The sequence below is a fragment of the Lepus europaeus genome, chromosome 3 (genome assembly GCF_033115175.1).
Source record: "Lepus europaeus isolate LE1 chromosome 3, mLepTim1.pri, whole genome shotgun sequence".
Taxonomy (NCBI): Eukaryota; Metazoa; Chordata; class Mammalia; order Lagomorpha; family Leporidae; genus Lepus; species Lepus europaeus.
Window position 1 is genome coordinate 43,213,049 of NC_084829.1, and position 19,270 is coordinate 43,232,318.

General features: G+C 51.5%; 1 protein-coding gene across 1 annotated transcript; it reads left to right on the top strand.

Annotated features, from left to right (window-relative positions):
- Positions 1-5,586: 5,586 nt before the first annotated feature.
- LOC133756526 (NADH dehydrogenase [ubiquinone] 1 beta subcomplex subunit 4-like) lies at positions 5,587-5,991 on the top strand (the record flags this gene model as incomplete). The annotated part of the gene is made up of 1 exon (XM_062187199.1): positions 5,587-5,991. A coding segment is annotated over exon 1 (384 nt), but the record flags the coding sequence as incomplete, so codon positions are not given.
- Positions 5,992-19,270: the final 13,279 nt, after the last annotated feature.

Genomic DNA, 19,270 nt, shown 5'->3' on the forward strand with positions numbered 1-19,270 from the left:
GCCCTGGCCCCCGGTCGCCCAGGTGGCTTCCCACTCCCTCCTCTCCTTCCCTCAGCCCCCTCCCGCCCCCACCCCACCCCTACCACCCAGCCCTGCCCTTTCTTCTCCCCTTCTCACATGCATCCCATAGAATTTGCTAATGGTGTTGTGTCCTTTTACAAGGAGTAGAATGCAATTTCCAGGGGAGTAGAGATTGCTGCTATTTGTGTTCGCTGCTGTATTTCCAGCCTCTAGGACTGTGCCTGCCGCATTGGAAACCTCTGTCAGCTATTGGTTGGCTGAATGAGTGGACTCCCAGCACTTTGTAACCTGCTGGGCCCTCTGCTAAGCCGGTGGATGGAAGCACTCGCTCCCTGGTGGTCAGGCTGACTGCCCCCATCTTAGCGACAGTCACACAGGGGTGTGGCCAAAAATCAGAGTGGAACAAGAGGGTGTGCAGAGAGAAGGTCGTGAGAGCCCCGGCCCACACCCCAGTGGCGGCCGCATCAGGGGGGACCCTGCGTCCTTCCGGAAGGAACTGTGAGAACATGGTGTGGGCTCATGGGAAGGCGCAGTTTTATTCAGGGCTATCACAAAGCACAGACAGATTCCAGGCTAGTCCCGCCCGCTGCTGGGCCCTGGACCAGGGAGGCAAACCTGAGCACAGGGCTGTGCCCCGTGCTGCCCCCCCCCCCCCCGCCATGTGGGCACTCACACCCCTTTAACACAGGGCCCCGCTGCACTGGCCTGGCTCGGCGAGCAGCCTCCTCCCCCAAGCTTCCAGTCCTCTCTCCTGGCTCTAGTGCCCACACACACACACACACACACACACACGCATGTGTTAACACGATGCACATACCAAGGTCCGGCCCCCATTGTCAGCTGGAGAAGAGGCGGGGGCCAGCCACAGCCTGGCCCCCAGACCACCCAGCTCCCCGCTGAAGGCCTGCTGTTGGGGCTGGGGGCAGGGCTGGGGCTGGGGGGAGAAGTACCCCACCAGGTGGCGGAAGGAAAATGGCGTGCTCCTTGGGTTCCAAACGAGCTCTGTGACCTTGATGATCCCTTAGGCCCTCCCAGCCTCAGTCTGCCTGTTGTTCAGCGGCAAGGACGGTCATCCTGTGTCACCTGGTCTGCGTGTGCACTCGCGGGGACACTTGTCACAAGACACAAAGCACTCGGAGAACTGTCAGGGCAGTCACACTCCTCCGTGTGCCTCTACCACGGTAGACAGGTGTCAGCACCCACAGAAAGCCAGCAGCAAGAAGGAGCCCTCACAGGAACTGCGGGCTCCTGGAGGCCACGATGTCCTGTGGGTGACGGATGCACCACCCGAGGGGGGATACTGCACGTGGTGGGGGGTGGAGCGGACGTTAGAACTGCTCCAAAACAGGCGGGGGGCCGGTGCGGTGGTCCAGCAGCTGAAGCGGAATCCCGGCTGCTCTGCTTCTGATGCAGCTCCCTAACACTGCTTCTGGGAAAGCAGCAGAGGATGGCCCAAGTGCTTGGGTCGCTGCCTCTCACATGGAGACCCGGATGGAGCTTGTGGCTCTGGCCTGCCAGACTGCTGCTGTTGTAGCCATTTGGGGAGTGATCAGTGGATGGAAGATCTCTCTCTCTCTCTCTCTCTCTGTCTCTCTCTCTCTGTCTTTTTGTCACTTTACCTTTTGAATAAAGAAATAAATCTTGGGCCAGTGTTATGGTACAGCGAGTTAAAGCCACAGCCTGCGGCGCTGGCATCCCATATGGATACCAGTTTGAGTCTCGGCTGTTCCGCTTCCAATCCAGCCCCTCACTGATGTACCTGGGAAGGCAGTGGAGGATGGCCCAGGTGCTTGGGCCCCTGCACCCATGTGGGAGACCTGGATGAGGCTCCTGGCTTCAGCCTGACCCAGCCCAGTCGGTGTGGCCATTTGGGGAGTAGGCCAGTGGATGCACATTTATTCCCTCTCACTCTCTCTCTTTGTAACCCTGCCTTTCAAATGCACAAATAAATCTTTTTAAAAAAGGGAATCTTTAAAAATTTTCTTACAAAAATAAAGTTATACAAAGGTAAGTTACTGCTTGATTCAACAACAACAAACTTTTTTTTCATTTTAATTCGGAGGCAGGGAGAGAGCACATATGTCCCATGTGCAGGCTCACTCCGCAAACGCCTGGAATGGCCAGCGCTGCTCTGCGCTGGGCCCGGGCAGGGGCTCGGCCAGGTCTCCCTCGTGGGTGGCAGGGAGCCAGCTAGCTAAGCCTGCACTGCTGCCGCCCCATGTCTGCACTTGCAGGAAGCTGGAACCAGAGCCAGGCCGGGCATCAGCCCAGGCACCCTCATGTGGGATGTGGGGTCTTAAAGGCCAAATGTCCACTCTGCAAAATTGTCTTTATTCTGGAAAATGTCAGACTGGTACCCGAGCAGAGAACTGGATGATCCCATCTGAGTGAGAGATTTAGAAGAGAGGTGGAAAGCAGGTTAGAGACCGAGGAGGGCTGGGATGGGGCGGGAGCTGGGGCTCTGTGTTGGGGGCGATGGAAAAGCTCCAGACGAGCATCGCAGTGGTCATCGCACAACTCTGCATTTATTTTTTAAAAAATCTTAAATTGTGCGCCTGTAGCTGGTGGAGTTTATTGGCGTATAAATTATAGCTCAACAGCTTTATTGAGGTATAATTTACATACCAATAAGATATATAAAGACCTGCATAGATGGAACGTGTGTGATTTGATGAATTTGGATCCTGTGAACACATGTGGTGCCGTAACCACAGTTAAAGTCACAAACCGAGTCCTTCCAAAGTTTCCTTGTGTCCCTTCATTGTTTTATTTTGTTTTCATGGTGAAAACACTTCATATAAGTCCACTCGCTTCAGTTTTGAAGTGCACAATATTGTTTTGCTAGCTAATGGCACTCTCGTTGCACAGCACAGCTCCAGAACTTTTTTTTTTTTTTTTTTTTTTTGACAGGCAGAGTGGACAGTGAGAGAGAGACAGAGAGAAAGGTCTTCCTTTGCCGTTGGTTCACCCTCCAATGGCCGCCGTGGCTGGCGCACCGCGCTGATCTGATGGCAGGGAGCCAGGTGCTTCTCCTGGTCTCGCATGAGGTGCAGGGCCCAAGCACTTGGGCCATCCTCCACTGCACTCCCGCGGCCACAGCAGAGAGCTGGCCTGGAAGAGGGGCAACTGGGACAGAATTGCTGCCCCGACCGGGACTAGAACCGGTGTGCCAGCGCCGCAAGGCGGAGGATTAGCCTAGTGAGCCACGGCGCGGCCTTTTTTTTTTTTTTTTTTTTTTTAAAGATTTATGTTATCTATTTGAAAGGCAGGGTTATAGGGAGAGGTAGGGACAGAGAGAGAGGTCTTCCATCTGCTGGTTCACTCCCCAAATAGCTGCAACAGCCAGAGCTGAGCCAGTCTGAAACCAGAAGCCAGGAGCTTCTTCCGGGTCTCCCACATGGATTTAGGGGCCTAAGGGCTTGGGCCATCCTCCACTGCTTTCCCAGGCACATTAGCAGGGAGCTGGATCAGAAGTGGAGCAGCCAGGACTTGAACCAGTACCATATGGTATGCCAGCGCTGCAGGCCAGGGGTTTAACCCACTGTGCCACAGCACCAGCCCCTAGAACTTTAAAAAAAAAATTTATTTGTTTATTTTAAAGGTGGAGTTACAGAAAGGAGTGAGGGGGAGAAAGAGATATCTTCTATCTGCTGGTTCACCCCCGAAATGGCTGCAATGGCTGGGGCAGGCTGGAGCCAGGAACCTGAACTCCATCAGGTCTCCCACGTGGGTGGCAGGACGCGAAGCACTTGGGCCGTCTTCTGTTGCTTTTCCAGGCCATTATCAGAGAGCTGGATAAGAAGTGGAGCAGCCAGGACTGGAACCAGCCGCCATATGGGATGTTGGTGTCAGGAAGCTTAACCTGCTGCACCACAACTCCAATCTCAGAACTGCTTTATCAACATAACGATCCTTTCTATCAGTTACACAATCCCCCACTTCCTCCATGCTCCGGCCCCTGGCCACCACTATTGTATTTTCTTGCTTCTAGGAATTTGACTGTTATAAATATCTGACATATGTTGATTTCATTTCACGCACTATTTGTGCTTCTGTGATTAGCTTATTTCATTTAGTGCAACGTCCTCCAAGTTCATCCTGTTGTACACTTCCTGCTTTCAGAATACAATGTGGGGCCGGTGCTGTGGCCAGCTCTCTGCTTATGGCCTGGGGAAGCCGTGGAAGATGGTCCAAGTCCTTGGACCCCTGCTACCGCATGGGAGACCTAGAAGAAGCTCCTGGCTCCTGGCTTCTGATTGGTATAGCTCCGGCTGTTGTGGCCATCTAAGGAGTGAACTAGTGGATGGAAGACCTCTCTCTGCCTCTCTGTAACACTGCCTTTCAAATAAGTACATATCTTAAAAAAATACAATGCAAGGCCGGCGCCACGGCTCAATAGGCTAATCCTCCGCCTGTGGCGCCGGCACCCCAGGTTCTAGTCCCAGTCGGGGCGCCAGATTATGTCCTGGTTGCTCCTCTTCCAGTCCAGCTCTTTGCTGTGGCCTGGGAGTGCAGTGGAGGATGGCGCAAGTCCTTGGGCCCTGCACATGCATGGGAGACCAGGAGGAAGCACCTGGCTCCTGGCTTCGGATCAGCGCGGTGCGCCGGCCACAGCGGCCATTGGAAGGTGAACACAACGGAAAAGGAAGACCTTTCTCCTGTCTCTTTCTCTCTCCTCTCACTGTCCACTCTGCCTGTCAAAACAAAAAAAATACAATGCAAATTAGAATAATTAAAAATTATATATTGAGTAATTAAAATAGTGTGGTACTGGGCATAATACTGTGGCCCAATGGGACAGAACAGAGTCCAGAAATAAGCCCGTGCATGTGCAGCCAACTGAGTTTTTTTTTTTTTTTTTTTTGGACAGGCAGAGTGGACAGTGAGAGAGAGAGACAGAGAGAAAGGTCTTCCTTTTGCCGTTGGTTCACCCTCCAATGGCCGCCGCGGTAGCGCGCTGCGGCCGGCGCACCGCGCTGTTCCGATGGCAGGAGCCAGGTGCTTATCCTGGTCTCCCCTGGGGTGCAGAGCCCAAACACTTGGGCCATCCTCCACTGCACTCCCTGGCCACAGCAGAGAGCTGGCCTGGAAGAGGGGCAACCGGGACAGGATCGGTGCCCCGACCGGGACGCCGGCCGCCAACTGAGTTTTGACAGAGGTGCTAAGAATACGCGGTAGGGAGACCTCCCATTCATTGGTTCACTCCCCAAATGTGTTTGTTGCAAATGGTGGTGGGAAGATTGGCTAGCTGCAGGGACAATAAGGAGAATGGAGCCCTACCTTACACCATGCCTCAGAGTCGACTCACACTAAATGTGAGACCTGACCCCATAGAGCTCATGGAAGGAAACACAGGAGAAAGCTCCTTAACATTGGTCTTGGCAATGATTTTTGGACATGACAACAAAAGCACAGAGAGACAAGTAGCATAACATCCAACTAACAAAGCTCTGCCCAGCAAAGGAAGAAGTCAGCAGGGTGGTGGAAAACAACCTACGAAATGGGAGCAAGTACTTGCAAAGCAAGCATCCGACAAGGGATTAATATCCCAAATATAGCAGGCGCAGTTGTGCTCCGGTCGCCAAGATGTCGTTCCCAAAGTATAAGCCGTCGCGCCTGGCCACTCTTCCCAGTACTCTCGATCCAGCCGAATATGACATTTCTCCGGAAACCCGGCAGGCGCAAGCCGAGCGGTTGGCTATAAGATCCCGGCTTAAATGGGAGTACCTGCTTCAGTACAACGACCCCAGCCGCCGAGGGCTCATTGAAGATCCTGCCTTAATTCGTTGGACATACGCAAGATCAGCAAATATCTATCCCAATTTCAGACCCACTCCCAAGAACTCACTCTTAGGAGCTCTGCTTGGAATCGGGCCCCTGTTTTTCTGGTACTATGTTTTCAAAACGGACAGGGATAAGAAAGGAAAACTTATCCGGGAAGGAAAATTGGATCGGACATTTAACATCTCATATTTTTTTTTTTTTTTTTTTTTTTTTAGGGATTTTTTTTTTTTAACTTTTATTTAATGAATATAAATTTCCAGTGTACAGCTTATGGATTACAATGGCTTCCCCCCCCAATAACTTCCCTCCCACCCGCAACCCTCCCCCCTAACATCTCATATTAAAGTCTGGCAATGGCCACTATAAATATTCTTGCTGAAATAAATCTTATATTAATCATGAAAAAAAATCCCAAATATACAAATAACTCAACAGAAAAAAAATCACGCAACCTGATTAATACATGGGCAAAGGTCAAACAGATTTCCCAAAATGGTGATACAAAGGGCCAGCAGGTATATGAAAAGATGCTCAATATCAGTATCAGAAAATGCAAATCAAAACTACACTGAAATACCTCAAACCTGTTATGATGGGTATTATCAAAAATGGAAAAAGATAAGTGTTAGTAAGAATGTGGGGAAGGTGGAACCTGTACAACATTGGTGGGAATGTGAAATCAGGTAGCAGCTATGGAAAAGGAGTACAGAGGTTCCTCTGAAAATTGAAAACAGAACTACTATATGATCCATCAACCCTACTTCTGGGGTACGTCTCCAAAAGAATTGAAATTGGGATCCTGAAGAGATACCTGTACACCCACATTCCTTTGCAGCATGATTCACAATAGCCAAGATATGGAAACCACCCAAATAGCCACAGGTGAATAAAAGTGGATGACAGAGGCCGGTGCTGTGGCATAGTGGGTAAACCGCAGCCTGCAGTGCCGGCATCCCATATGGGCGCAGGTTCGAGTCCTGGTTGCTCCACTTCTGATCCAGCTCTCTGCTATGGCTTGGGAAAGCAGTAGAAGATGGCCCAAGGACTTGGGCCCCTGTACCTGCATGGGAGACTCGGACTGAGTTCCAGGCTTCTAGCTTCAGCCCTAGCCCATGGCTGTTTTGGTTATTTGGGGAGTGAATCAATGGATGGAACTCTCTCTGTCTCTGTCTCTCTCTGTCTCTCTGTCTCTGTCTCTCTCTCAAATAATTAAAATTCTTACAAATGAAAATAATATGAATTTCAATAATTATTGATTATGACCAATCTTGTTTCATCTATACTCCTTTTCTTCATTATACTATTTTAATGCAAATCCCAGATCATGCTGTTTCATTAGTATTTTAAAATGTGTATCTAAAAGATAAAGGTTTTTTTTTTTTAAAGACTCAATATTGATGTCTTTTTTTTTTTTTTTTTTTTGACAGGCAGAGTGGACAGTGAGAGAGAGAGAGAGACAGAGAGAAAGATCTTCCTTTACTGTTGGTTCATCCTCCAATGGCCGCTGTGGCTGGCACACCGCGCTGATCCGAAGGCAGGAGCCAGGTGCTTATCCTGGTCTCCCATGGGGTGCAGGGCCCAAGGACCTGGGCCATCCTCCACTGCACTCCCGGGCCACGGCAGAGAGCTGGACTGGAAGAGGGGCAACTGGGACAGAATCCGGCGCCCCGACCAGGACTAGAACCCGGTGTGCTGGCGCCGCAAGGCGGAGGATTAGCCTAGTGAGCCGCGGCGCCGGCCTCATATTTTCCTTTTTTAAAAGGATTTATTGGGGGCCAGTACTGAGGCTTAGTGGGTAAAGCCACTGCCTGCAGTGCTGGCATCCCTTATGGGTGCCAGTTTGACTCCCAGCTGCTTCTCTTCCAGTCCAGCTCTCTGCTGTGGCCCGGGAAGGCAGTGGAGGATGGCCCAAGTGCTTGGGTCCCTGCACCCGCATGGGAGACCAGGAGGAAGCTGGTCTCCTGGCTTTGGATCGGTGTAGTTCTGGCTGTTGCAGCCAACTGGAGAGTGAACCAGCCAATGGACAAGCTCGCTCTCTCTTTCTACCTCTGCCTCTGCCTCTCTGTAACTCTGCCTTTCAAATGAATAAATAAATCTTTTAAAAAGAAAAGATTTATCGACTTGAAAGTCAGAGTTACAGAGAGAAGAGGAAAGACAGAGAGAGAGGTCTTCCATCTGCTGGTTCATTCCCAAAACGGCCACAATGACCAGGGCTGGGCCAGGCCAAAGCCAGGAGCCTGGTGCTTCATCTGGGTCTCCCACAGGGGTGCAGGGGCCCAAACATTTGGGCCATCTTCTGCTGCTTTCCCAGGCCATGGACAGGTAGCTGGATCAGAATTGGAGCAGCCAGGACAAAAGCCAGTGCCCATATGAGATGCCAGTGTCTCAGGTGGTGGTTTTACCCACTATGCCACAGTGCTGGCCCCACAATTAAGAAGTTTAACAATGTTTTCTTAATATCATCAAATATTCCATCATTGTTCAAATTTCCTATTGTTTTAGGACTGGGTTTATCGTGCACCTGTGTCCCTGACCCTGGCTTCGTGCTAATGTAGACCATGGGAAGCAGCAGTGATGGACCAAGTAGTGGGGTTCCTGCCAGCCAGGACTGTATTCCCTGCTCTTGGCCCCCACTCCAGCCCAACTCTACCCAGTCATTGTGGGTATTGGGGGGATGAACCAGTGCATGGGAGCTGCTCTCTCTCTCTACCTCCCAAATAAATAATGATTTTTTTTATTCTAAAAAAAAGTTTATTTGGGGGCTGGTGCTATGGTGTAGCTAGTTAAACCACCATCTGCAGTGTCAGCATCCCATATGGGCACCTTTGAGTCCTGGCCGCTCCACTTCCAATCCAGCTCTCTGCTATGGCATGGGAAAGCAGTAGAAGATGGCCCAAGTGCTTGGGAGTCTGCAGCCATGTGGGACACCTAGAAGAAGCTCTTGGCTCCTTGCTTTGAGCTGGCCCCGCCCTGCACATTGTGGCCATTTGGGGAGTGAACCAACAGATGGAAGATTCTCTCTCTTTCTCTCTCCGTCTCTCTCTCTCCCTCTCTCCTTCGCTCCCATTCTTCCTCTCTCCCTCTCCCCTTCTCTGTCACTCTGCCTTTAAAATAAACAAAATGAATCTTTTCCCAAAAAAAAAGTTTATTTATTTTTACTTGAAAGAGAGAAATAGAGAGTTTTTTTCATAATTTGTTCACTTTCCAAATGGCCCCAACAGCCAGGACTGGGCCAGGCTGAAGTCAGAATCCAGGAACTCCTTCCAGGTCTCCAACATGGTTAGAGGGACCCAGTGTGTGGGTTACGAGGAAGCTGAATTGGGAGCAGAGCCAGGACTCACACCCAGCACTCTGATATGGGATGTAGGCATCCCAAACAGTGACTTAACCCACTATGTCACATCACCAGCCCAGTAAGTAAATTTTTTTTAAAAGATTTATTTATTTGAAAGTCAGAGTTACACAGATAGAAAATGAGAGACAGAGAGAAAGGTCTTCCATCTGCTGGTTCACTCCCCAAATGGCCGCAACAGCCGGAGCTGTACTGATCCAAAGCCAGGAGCCAGGAGCCTCTTCTGGGTCTCCCACACGTGTGCAGGGCCCCAAGGACTTGGGCCATCTTCTACTGCTTTCCCAGGCCACAGCAGAGAGCTGGTTTGGAAGTGGGGCAGCCACGACTCAAAGGTGCCCATATGGGATGCCAGCACTGCAGGTGGTGGCTTTACCTGCTACGCCACAGTGCCAACCCCAGTAAATAAATATTTTTAAAAAAATGTTTCCTTGGGGCTGCTGTGGTGGTGTAAGGGGTTAAGTCGCCAGCTGCTATACCGGCATTCCCGTATCAGAGTGATAATTCTAGTTCTGGCTTCTCTGCCTCTGATCGGCTTCCAGCCCATGCACCTGGGAAGGCAGCAGGAGATAGCTCAAGCCCTTGGGTTCCTGCCTCCTGGCTTTGTCCTGACCCACACCTGGCTATCGCAGTCATTTGGGGAGTGAACCAACAGACATAAGATTCTCCCTCTCTCTCTCCCTCTCTCTCAGTCTGCCTTTCAAATGAATAAATAAATCTTTTTTTTTTTTTTTTAATAAATTAGGGCCAGAGTCATGGTGTAGCATGTTTTATGCTGCTCCTGTGACACCAGCACGGCCTATGGGCGCCAGTTCATGTCCTGGCTGCTCCACTTCCGATCCAGCTCCCTGCTAATGTGCCTGGGAAAGCAGTGGAGGATGGCCCAAGTGCTTAGGTTCCGTCACTCACATGGGAGACCTGGAAGAAGCTCTGGCTCCTGGCTTCTACATGGCTCAGCCCTGGCTGATGTGGCCATTTGGGGAGTGAACCAACGGATTCCGATCTCTCCCTCTCTCTCTAACTCTGCCTCTCAAATAAATAAATAAATCTCTAAAAAAACTTTTTTACTTTCTGGGGGCAGGCATTTGGTTGACACCACTTGGGGATGCCCACATACTGTAGCAGAGTGCCTGGGTTCAAGTCCTGGTTCTGCCTCTGATTCCAGCTTCCTACCAATTGCACCTTGGGAGCTAGCAGCGATACTTGAACCCCTGCCGCCCACATGGGAAACTCAGATTGGCTGCTGGGCTCCTGGCTTCCCCCTGGCCCAGCCCTGGCTTTTGCAGGCATTTGGGAAGTGAACCAGTAGATGGAAGATTTCTGTCTTTGTCTCTTTCTGTCTCTCTGCCTTGCAAATAAATAAAAATTTTCTATAACCTTGCAAATGTTATACATATTTTTTTATAATTTATTTGACTAAAGCCAGGGTGCACATAAAAGCCACAGATTGTGTTTGGTTGGCATGTCTTTTGCATCTATTTTTAAACATGCACATTTCCCCTACATATTCTGTATCTTTCTCTTCTCTCTCTCTCCCCTTAATGTTCCTGCAGTCTGGGTTTATTGATTATGCCCCTGCGGCGTCTCCTAACATGTTCCTCTGTTGTCCTTATTTCCTCTGAGTTGGGTCTGGATCTAAGGCTTGGTCAGAGTCACATTCAACCCGAGACAGGGTTATTTCACAGGTGGGCTGTGCACTTCCAGCGCGAAGCACCAAGGCTGGACGTCTGTTACTGATGTTCGATTTCCAGATCTGCTCATTCACTCTTTCAGGGGACATGTCAATGAAAGTGGTTTCCTTTTTAAAAAGGTTGATTTATTTATTTGAAAAGCAGAGAGAGAGAGATATCTTCCATCTGCTGGTTCCCTCTCCAAGTGGCCACAGCAGCCAGGGCTAGGCCAAGCTGAAACCAGGAGCCAGGGGCTCCACCTGGGTCTCCCACATGGGTGGCAGGGGCCCAAGCACTTGGGCCATCCTCTGCTGCTTTCCCAGACCCAATAGCAGAAGCTGGCTCAGAAGTGAGGCAGCCTAGACCAGACAATCTTCCAACATGGGATGCTGGCACTACAGACAGTAACTTAACCCACTGCACCACAGTGCTGGCCTCAGTAAAAGTATTTCATTGTAAAATAAAAACCCAGCTACAGAAACCACCTAAAATAAATGATTATTCTAATATAAACACTCTAGTAACCATCACCCTCACGTTTCTGTGTGCCCCCTCCCAATCACAGCCCCCTACTCCCTCCAAAAGCAGCCACTACCTATACTTTTACAGTAAAGACAAAAAAAGACATAAATAAACTTCCTTGTGTTTCTTTATAGTTTTATCACTCAAATGTGCCTCCCTGGACATTATGGTTTAACTTACTCATTTTAAAATATTTATTTATTCTGAGAAAGGTAGAAAGAGAGAGAGAGAGAGAGAGAGAGAGAGAGAGAGAGAGATTCTATCTGCTGGTTTACTCCCCAGATGGCTGCAACAGCCAGAGCTGGGCCAGGCGGAAGGCAGGACCCAGGAGTTCCTTCAGTGTCTCCCACACGGGTGACAGGGACCCAAGCCCTTGGACCATCTTCTGCTGCTTTTCCCAGGCCACCGGCAGGGAGCCAGATTGGCAGTGGAGCAACCAGGACAAGAACTGGCACCCACATGGTGATGCTGGCATTGCAGATGGCAGCTTTACCCGCTACGCCATAATGCTGGCTCTGACCTTACTTGTTACACATCTTCGAAGTGTCATTTAATCTGTAAGAGGGAGATACATTTATTAAGGCATTTATTTTGTGCAGGACACTCCGTGGGGCAAAAGGCACTACAACAAAAGAGTAAAGGAGATTCTGAAACTTTAGACTGCGTGTCTAAAGTTTGGGGAGGTTCAGTCTCAGCTCAAGAATAGGAGAGCTCAGATTAGTGCCACGGGGCAGAGCGATTCCAGGAGGGCAGAAATTAGGCATTGGGAGCCCCTGACAGTTCCTCCTCAAACTCGTGCCCTTGAGCAGAGTCAAAGGTCAGCTTCTGGCCGAGGGTGAGAAAGTGGAACACGGAGGGGTCAGACTCACCCTCCCCTGCCGGACAACTAACGCCCAGTGGAGGAGATGGTCTGGTACTGGCTGGACGCTGGACATGGGGCAGCGTAGGGCAGCAACCCTGAAAGACCGAAGACACAGGTGAGCGTCGTGGGGACCCCGGGGACGCTAAGGCAGCGGTTTGCAGGGGAGAGGAGCCGAGGGGAGAGCGCCAGAGCTGTTCAGGGTGTTCCCCTTGAGGGGGCGGCTGACGACTGGCCTGCATCTGCAGAGGAGCAGCCATGGCAGCAGGATGAGAGGATGAGCAGTATCAGCTGCCCCGGGCTGAAGGCTGTGCCTTGGGGAGGGGGTGGAGATGGGAGGGGGAGGGCTGGACATCAGCCCTAGGCCAGAGGCTGCTCTGGCCTCATCCAACAAACGTGAAAAAGCAAGCCTTGGAAGGCTCAAACTTTAAGTAAAACATTAACCCAGCCAAGAGCAAAGTTCAGGCACATCCAGGACTCAGCCAGGTAAAGCTCACAATTTTTGACATCGGATAAGAAGTTACGAGGTATGGAAGAAAGGCAGAAAAATACGACCAGTAGTCAGAAGAAAGATCAGTCGAAATAGATCCAAAAATTATTCAGATACTAAAATTTGTAGACAAGTACATTAAGGGAACTTTTTAAAAAAATTATTATTATTTATTTATTTACTTGAAAGGCAAAGCAATAGAAAGGAAGAAAGGCTAGAGAGAGGGAGATCTTCCTTCTGCTGGTTCAGTCACATTGTAACAGCTGGGGTTGATCCAGGCTGAAGCCAGGAGCTGGGAACTCCATCTGGGTCTCCCATGTGGATGCGGGGGCCCAAGCTCTTGGACCATCTTCTGCTGCTTTCCCAGGCCCACTAGCAGGGAGCTGGATCAGAAGCAAAGCTTTGGGGCTGGTGCTGTGGTGTAACGGGTGGAGACGCCATCTGCAATGCCGGCATCCCGGCATCCCTTACAGGAGCTGGTTTGAGACCAGGCTGCTGCACTTCCAATCCAGCTCTCTGCTATGGCCTGGGAAAGCAGTGGGGGATGGTCCAGGTCCTTGAGCCCCTGCACCTGCGTGGGAGACCTGGAAGAAGCTCTTGGCTCCTGGCTTTGGATCAGCTCAGCTCTGGCTGTTGTGGTCATTTGGGGAGTGAACCAGTGGATGGAAGACCTCTCTCTCTCTCTCTCTCTCTCTCACTGTGCCTCTGCCTCTCTGTAGCTCTGCCTTTCAAACAAATAAATAACTCTTTAAAAAAAAGTGAATCTGCTGGAACTAAAATCTGTACCCATGTGGGATGCTGGCGTTTCAGGCGGCGGCTTAACCCATTGTGCCACAACACTGCCCCTCTTCTAAGTGGAAGATGATGTGGAAAATTACAAGAACTTTTAAGGGTCGGTGTGTGGCAAAGTGGGTTCAGCTGCTGCTTGGAACTCTGGCATCCCACATCAGAACGCCGTGCCCTGTTCTACAAACCAGCGTAGCCTGTTGCTGTTTCCAGTCCAGCTTCCTGTTCTAGCTCTCTCTTCCTCTCCCTCTCCTGGAAGAAGCCCACCCCTGGCTTTTGCTGTCATTGGAAGCGAGCCAGCAGAAGGAAGATCTCTGTCTCTCTCGCTCACTCTCACTCTGTCTTTCAAATAAATAAATAAATCTTAAAAAAAAAAAGAAGTTGGAAAAAATTGAACAGAAGTACAGATGTGGAAGATTTTTCAGACTCAGACCTGCCGGTCTGCTTAACAGGCTAATCCTCCGCCTTGCGGCGCCAGCACACCGGGTTCTAGTTCCGGTTGGGGCGCTGGATTCTGTCCCGGTTGCCCCTCTTCCAGGCCAGCTCTCTGCTAGGGCCCGGGAAGGCAATGGAGGATGGCCCAAGTCCTTGGGCCCTGCACCCGCATGGGAGACCAGGAGAAGCACCTGGCTCCTGGCTTCGGATCAGCGCGATGCGCCGGCCGCAGTGGCCATTGGAGGGTGAACCAGCGGCAAAGAGGAAGACCTTTCTCTCTGTCTCTCTCTCTCTCACTATCCACTCTGCCTGTAAAAAAAAAAAAAACCAGACTCAGACCTAACTTTTAGAGATGTAAACTACAACGCAAAGTTTGCTGACGAGCTTAATGCCAGCATAGAGACTGCAAAATAAAAAGTTAATTAATTTGGAAACAGAGCTACAGAAACTATCCAAAATGAAACACAGAGAGAAAGTACCCCTGAGAAAATGGACACGGTGCTGGCGGTCGGTAGGATGATGGCAGGCAGCCCCATGTGCAGGGTGATTGGAATTCCTGAAGACAAGGGAGGAAAGAAAACACCTCCAAGTTTCCAAACTTGATGACAATGATAAATCCAAACTCAAGAAGTTCAACAAACCCCAAGCACAAGTAATGTGAATACAGCTATATAAAAAGGCACATCAAATAATTTAAAACCAGTGATCAAGTACCCAGAACAATCAGAGACATATTATATACAGAGAAACAAAGATAGGGTAACTGCAGATTTCTCATCAGAAACAATACAGGGCCAGCACTGTGGCACAGTGGGTTAAAAGCCCTGGCCTGAAGCGCTGGCATCCCATATGGGCACCAGTTCGAGTCCCAGCTGCTCCACTTCCAATCTAGCTCTCTGCTGTGGCCTGGGAAAGCAGTGGAAGATGGCCCAAGTCTTTGGGCCCCTGCACCCATGTGGGAGACCCGGAAGAAGCTCCCGGCTCCTGGCTTCGGATCAGCCCAGCTCCAGCTGTTGCGGCCATCTGGAGAATGAACCAGCGGATGGAAGACCCCTCTCTCTCTCTCTCTCTGCCTCTCCTTCTCGCTCTGTAACTATGACTTTCCATAAATAAATAAATCTTAAAAAAAAAAAAAAAGAAAGAATACAAGCCGAAGATAGTAGAGCAAAAAGTTAAAGCATTGAAAGAAAAACACAGGGGCTGGAGAGGGTGCTGGCACTGTGGCATGGTGAGCTAAGCTGCCGCTTGCAATGCCAGTGTCCTGTACCAGAGCACCAGCCCCGGTCCTGGCTGCCCCGCTTCCCATCCAGCTCCCTGCTAATGCACCTGGGAAAGCGCTGGAAGATGACTCAACTGCTTGGGCCCCTGCACCCATGTGGGAGACACAGATGGAGTTCCCAGCTCCTGGCTTTGGTCTGGCCCCAGCCATTGCAGCTATTTGGGATGGAAGATTTCTCTTTCCCCACCCCTGTCACACCACCTTTCAAATAAATAAATCTTAAAAACAAAACAGAAACCTCTTAGGATTACAGCTCCAATATTCAAACCTGACTGTGTGTCATGACTGCTCAAAACTTCTCAGTGATGGGCTAGGCACTTGGCCTATGGTTAAGATGCCGGTTACACAGAGCCTGGGTTCAATACCCACCTCTGGCTTCTGACTCCAGCTTCCTGTCAGTGCAGACCCTGGTACACACAGCTGATGGGTCAAACGATTGCGTTCTTGCCACCCATGTGGGAGACCTGGATTGAGTTCCTGGCTCCCGGCTTCAGGCATCTGGGGAATGACTGGCAGATGGAGCGTTCTCTCTCTCTCTTCCTCTGTATGTGAGTGTGTGTCCACCTCCCCCTCTCTGTCCCTCAGATGAATAAATAAAAGGGCAAAATGTTTTCTCAGCGACTTTCTGCCTAAAGCTGAGGTCCTCCAGGACCCCGCTTCCGAGGTGAGACAGGTACTCCAGAGGGCTGCTGGGAAGCGCTCTGGTGTTCAATGGCTGTGGAGGGTGGAAGAAGGAAGGACTGGGCAGAGCGGAAGTTGAGTGCTGATGTGGTCTCAACAGACACCTCAGCTGACCCTACGAGTTTTGAACATCGGCTGTCCCTTCTGTTTACAAATATGTTATTAGTTTACTTAAAAAAGCAGAGTGACAGACGGAGAGACAGCCAGAGCTGAAACCAGGAGCCTGGATCTCCATCCAGGTCTCTCATGTTGGTGGCAGGGGCCCAAGCACTTGGGACATTATCTGCTGCTTTCCCAGGTGCATTAGCAGGGAGATGGATTGGAAACAGAGCAGCCAAGTTGCAAACTGGTACTTGAATGTGGGATGCTGGTGTCGCAAGTGGCAGCCTAACTCATTGCACAATCGTGCTGGCCCCAGATTGTCCCTTCTGAGCAATCCCAAGCTTAGGGTAGGGGACCAAGCCTGTCTCCTCACAGGCTGATTATCAATAGGGAGTGGGATGCCCCAGGATGGAGGCGTGGTTTTGGGTGAGGCAACTCCCTTGGTCAAGGCGAGGCAGCTGAGCGCAGCCTTCAGTCCCTCAGGCGGACAGGCAGTAATGAGACCCAGATTCCTCGGGCGAGTGGGCAGTGGGGATACCCAGATTCTGAGGGTGGATCTTGTGGGCTCAGCACAGTACCCACCACACTTCCCAAATCCAGATGAGTCAAAGCCTCAGCAAATCTCGCGAGGTCCTTCGTGATCTTGTCCATGCCCACCCCACCCAGCCTCACTTTCTGCTGTTTTCTTGCACCGGAAGTCTCTCCCATGCTCCCTCCTGGCCTCAATGTCTCTCAGCAAACTCCCATCAATCCTTCCAAGTACTTCCAGGAAGCCTCCCCTGATGACCCTGGCAGACCCAGTGACCCTCGAAGGATGAGAATTAGGAGCCAGGGTTGAAATGGCACCGGCTATCTGTGTAACCAAACGCACACGACTTAACCTCCCTGTCTCTGGGTCCCTTCATCTGTAACATGGGAGCTAACAACAGGATCCTCACCTCACAGGGTAGTTATGAGGATGAAATGAGTTCCTCTGAGGGTTCTTCAAAAATCCCCTGGATGGGGGCCTGGCATTGGGAGGACACAGATTAAGCTGCCGCCTGTGACACCGTACCACATTCGGGTACTAGTTTGCCCCACTTCTGATCTGGCTTCCTGCTAATGTGCCTGGGAAAGCAGTGGAAGATGGCCCAAGTGCTTGGGCCCCTGCACCCATGTGGGAGACCTGGATGGGGTTCCTGGCTCTTGGCTTTGGCCTGGGCCAGCTCTGGCCATTAAAGTCATTTGGGGAGTTGATGAAAGATTCTCTCTCTCTCCACCCCCCCAACTCTGCTTTTTGAATAAGTAAATATCTTTATAAAAATTTTTGTGGGGACTGGCTCTGTGGCATAGCAGGTGAGGCCACTGCCTGAAGTGGTAGCAGGTTTGAGTCCTGGCTGCTCCACTTCCAATCCAGCTCTCTGCTAAGGCCTGGGAAAGCAGAAGAAGAAGGCCCAAGTTCTTGGGCCCCTGCACCTACATGAGAGACCCGGAAGAAGCTTTGGATTGGCCCAGCTCCAACCATTGTGGCCAATTGGAGAGTGAACCAATGGAAGAAAGATCTCTCTCTGTTTCTCCCTCTCACTGTCTGTAATTCTACTTCTCAAATAAATAAATATTTTTTAAAATTTCATGGAAAATGGCATTGAAAGGTAAGAGTATTTTGGTGCAAAAGCTTGAAATCTATGCATACAAGAGGTTTCCAGAAGTTCACAAAAATGCATATTATTGAAAAGCTATGCATGCATTTCAATGTTTTGCCACAAAATAAAGTTATATTTTAATCTCATTTTCCACAGGCTTTAAAATGTACCCTCATAGGTATAAAGTTAGAACAGCGTTTGGCAGACATAAATAGCTGTTGCTGTTATTATCGAAGGTGCCCAGGATGGGTTTGTTGAAGGCAAGAGGGACGAGAGGGGGGGAGGAGGGAAGGAACTGAGAGAGGCAGAGAGTAGAGTATATTCAGAGAATATTGAGTAGTCCCATCTGTTGGAGGGGAGTAGTGGCCTTATGCACACATGTTGGGGAGAGTTTTTAATGTCACAGTAAAGAGTGTGCGTCTTATTTGGTAAGCAGTAAGAAACAAAGACAGAGTTTGTCAACAGACGAAAGAAAGGGCCAAAGAAAGAAAGGTTAAGCTGGGAAGAAAGGCACAGCTGTGCTGAGGTGAGGACTAGGGAAGAGGAGCAGGTCCAAGCCTAGGGTGGTTGCCCCAGAGGTGAGTGATGGGGAGTGTGTGTGTGGGGTGGGGCATGGGAACAGGATGGGAACAGGTGAGGGTAAACGGGTTAGAGGGAAAACAATGGAAGATGACCCACATGAACACGTGGAGGATGGCGTGGGGAGTCAGGGAGACTGGTGGGGTTAGGCCAGGGATGCTAGGGACATGCCCTCAGTGGGGCGATATAAGGTGAGGAACAGGTGAAGATTTTGGGACAGGTAAGGAGTGATGGAGCGCTGAATGGCAGAGACCAGTGAGGGGGCCCCGAGAGTCGGAGGAGAGCCATCAGAGAAAGTCCTCCGGCTGGAGGAGTAGAGAGAGGGGCAGGGTCGAACGTGATGTCAGAGAAAGGGCGGTGATGTCAGAGCCAGGGCGGTGGAGCGGTGATGTCAGGGCTGGTGCTGATGCTGGCGGCGCAGTGCATTGTGGGCAGCTCCCCGCTCTGCCGCCGCTGCTGCCGCCGCCCGAAGAGGATCGGGGCCGGGCCGGGCCGGGCCGGGATGGTCCCGGTCGGGAGGCCGCCACCGCCGCCGCCGCCGCCGGAGGGAGCGGGCCGCCCCGTGCCGCGCTGAGCCGCCCCCGCGCCCGCCCCGCCCCGGCCCCGGGGGATGCGCCGCCCCGAGCCGCTGCCTCCGCCGCCGCAGCCGCAGCCGCAGCGGGCACAGAGCAGGTGAGGCGGGGCGGGGCCGGGCGGGCCGGGCCGGGGTCGGGGAGGGGGCGCCTTCCGCGGGCTCCTCGGGCCGCTCACGCGGCTCTGCTGCCCTCCTCGCTGCTGTCGCCGGCCGAGCCGGTCGCCGGCCTGCACAGCCTGGGCCGCAGCCGGAGGCCTAGGGCCGCTCCCTGCCCCCCGCTCACTTCACCGCGCTCTGCAGCCGGTCCTCGGGGGATTTCGCTCCTCGCTCCTCGCTGGCGTGCCCTCTCCCTTGGCCTCACCCCTGGCTGTCCTGTCGCCCTGGCCAGACCATTCAGCCGGCTCCTGATCCTCTCTCCCTCCCCCTGTGCCTGCATTCCTCCACTAGGCTCCGTACCTCACAGTGGAGCCCAGGAGCCCCTGCACGGGTCCTGTCCTGGCGTTTCCCCACCTGTCAT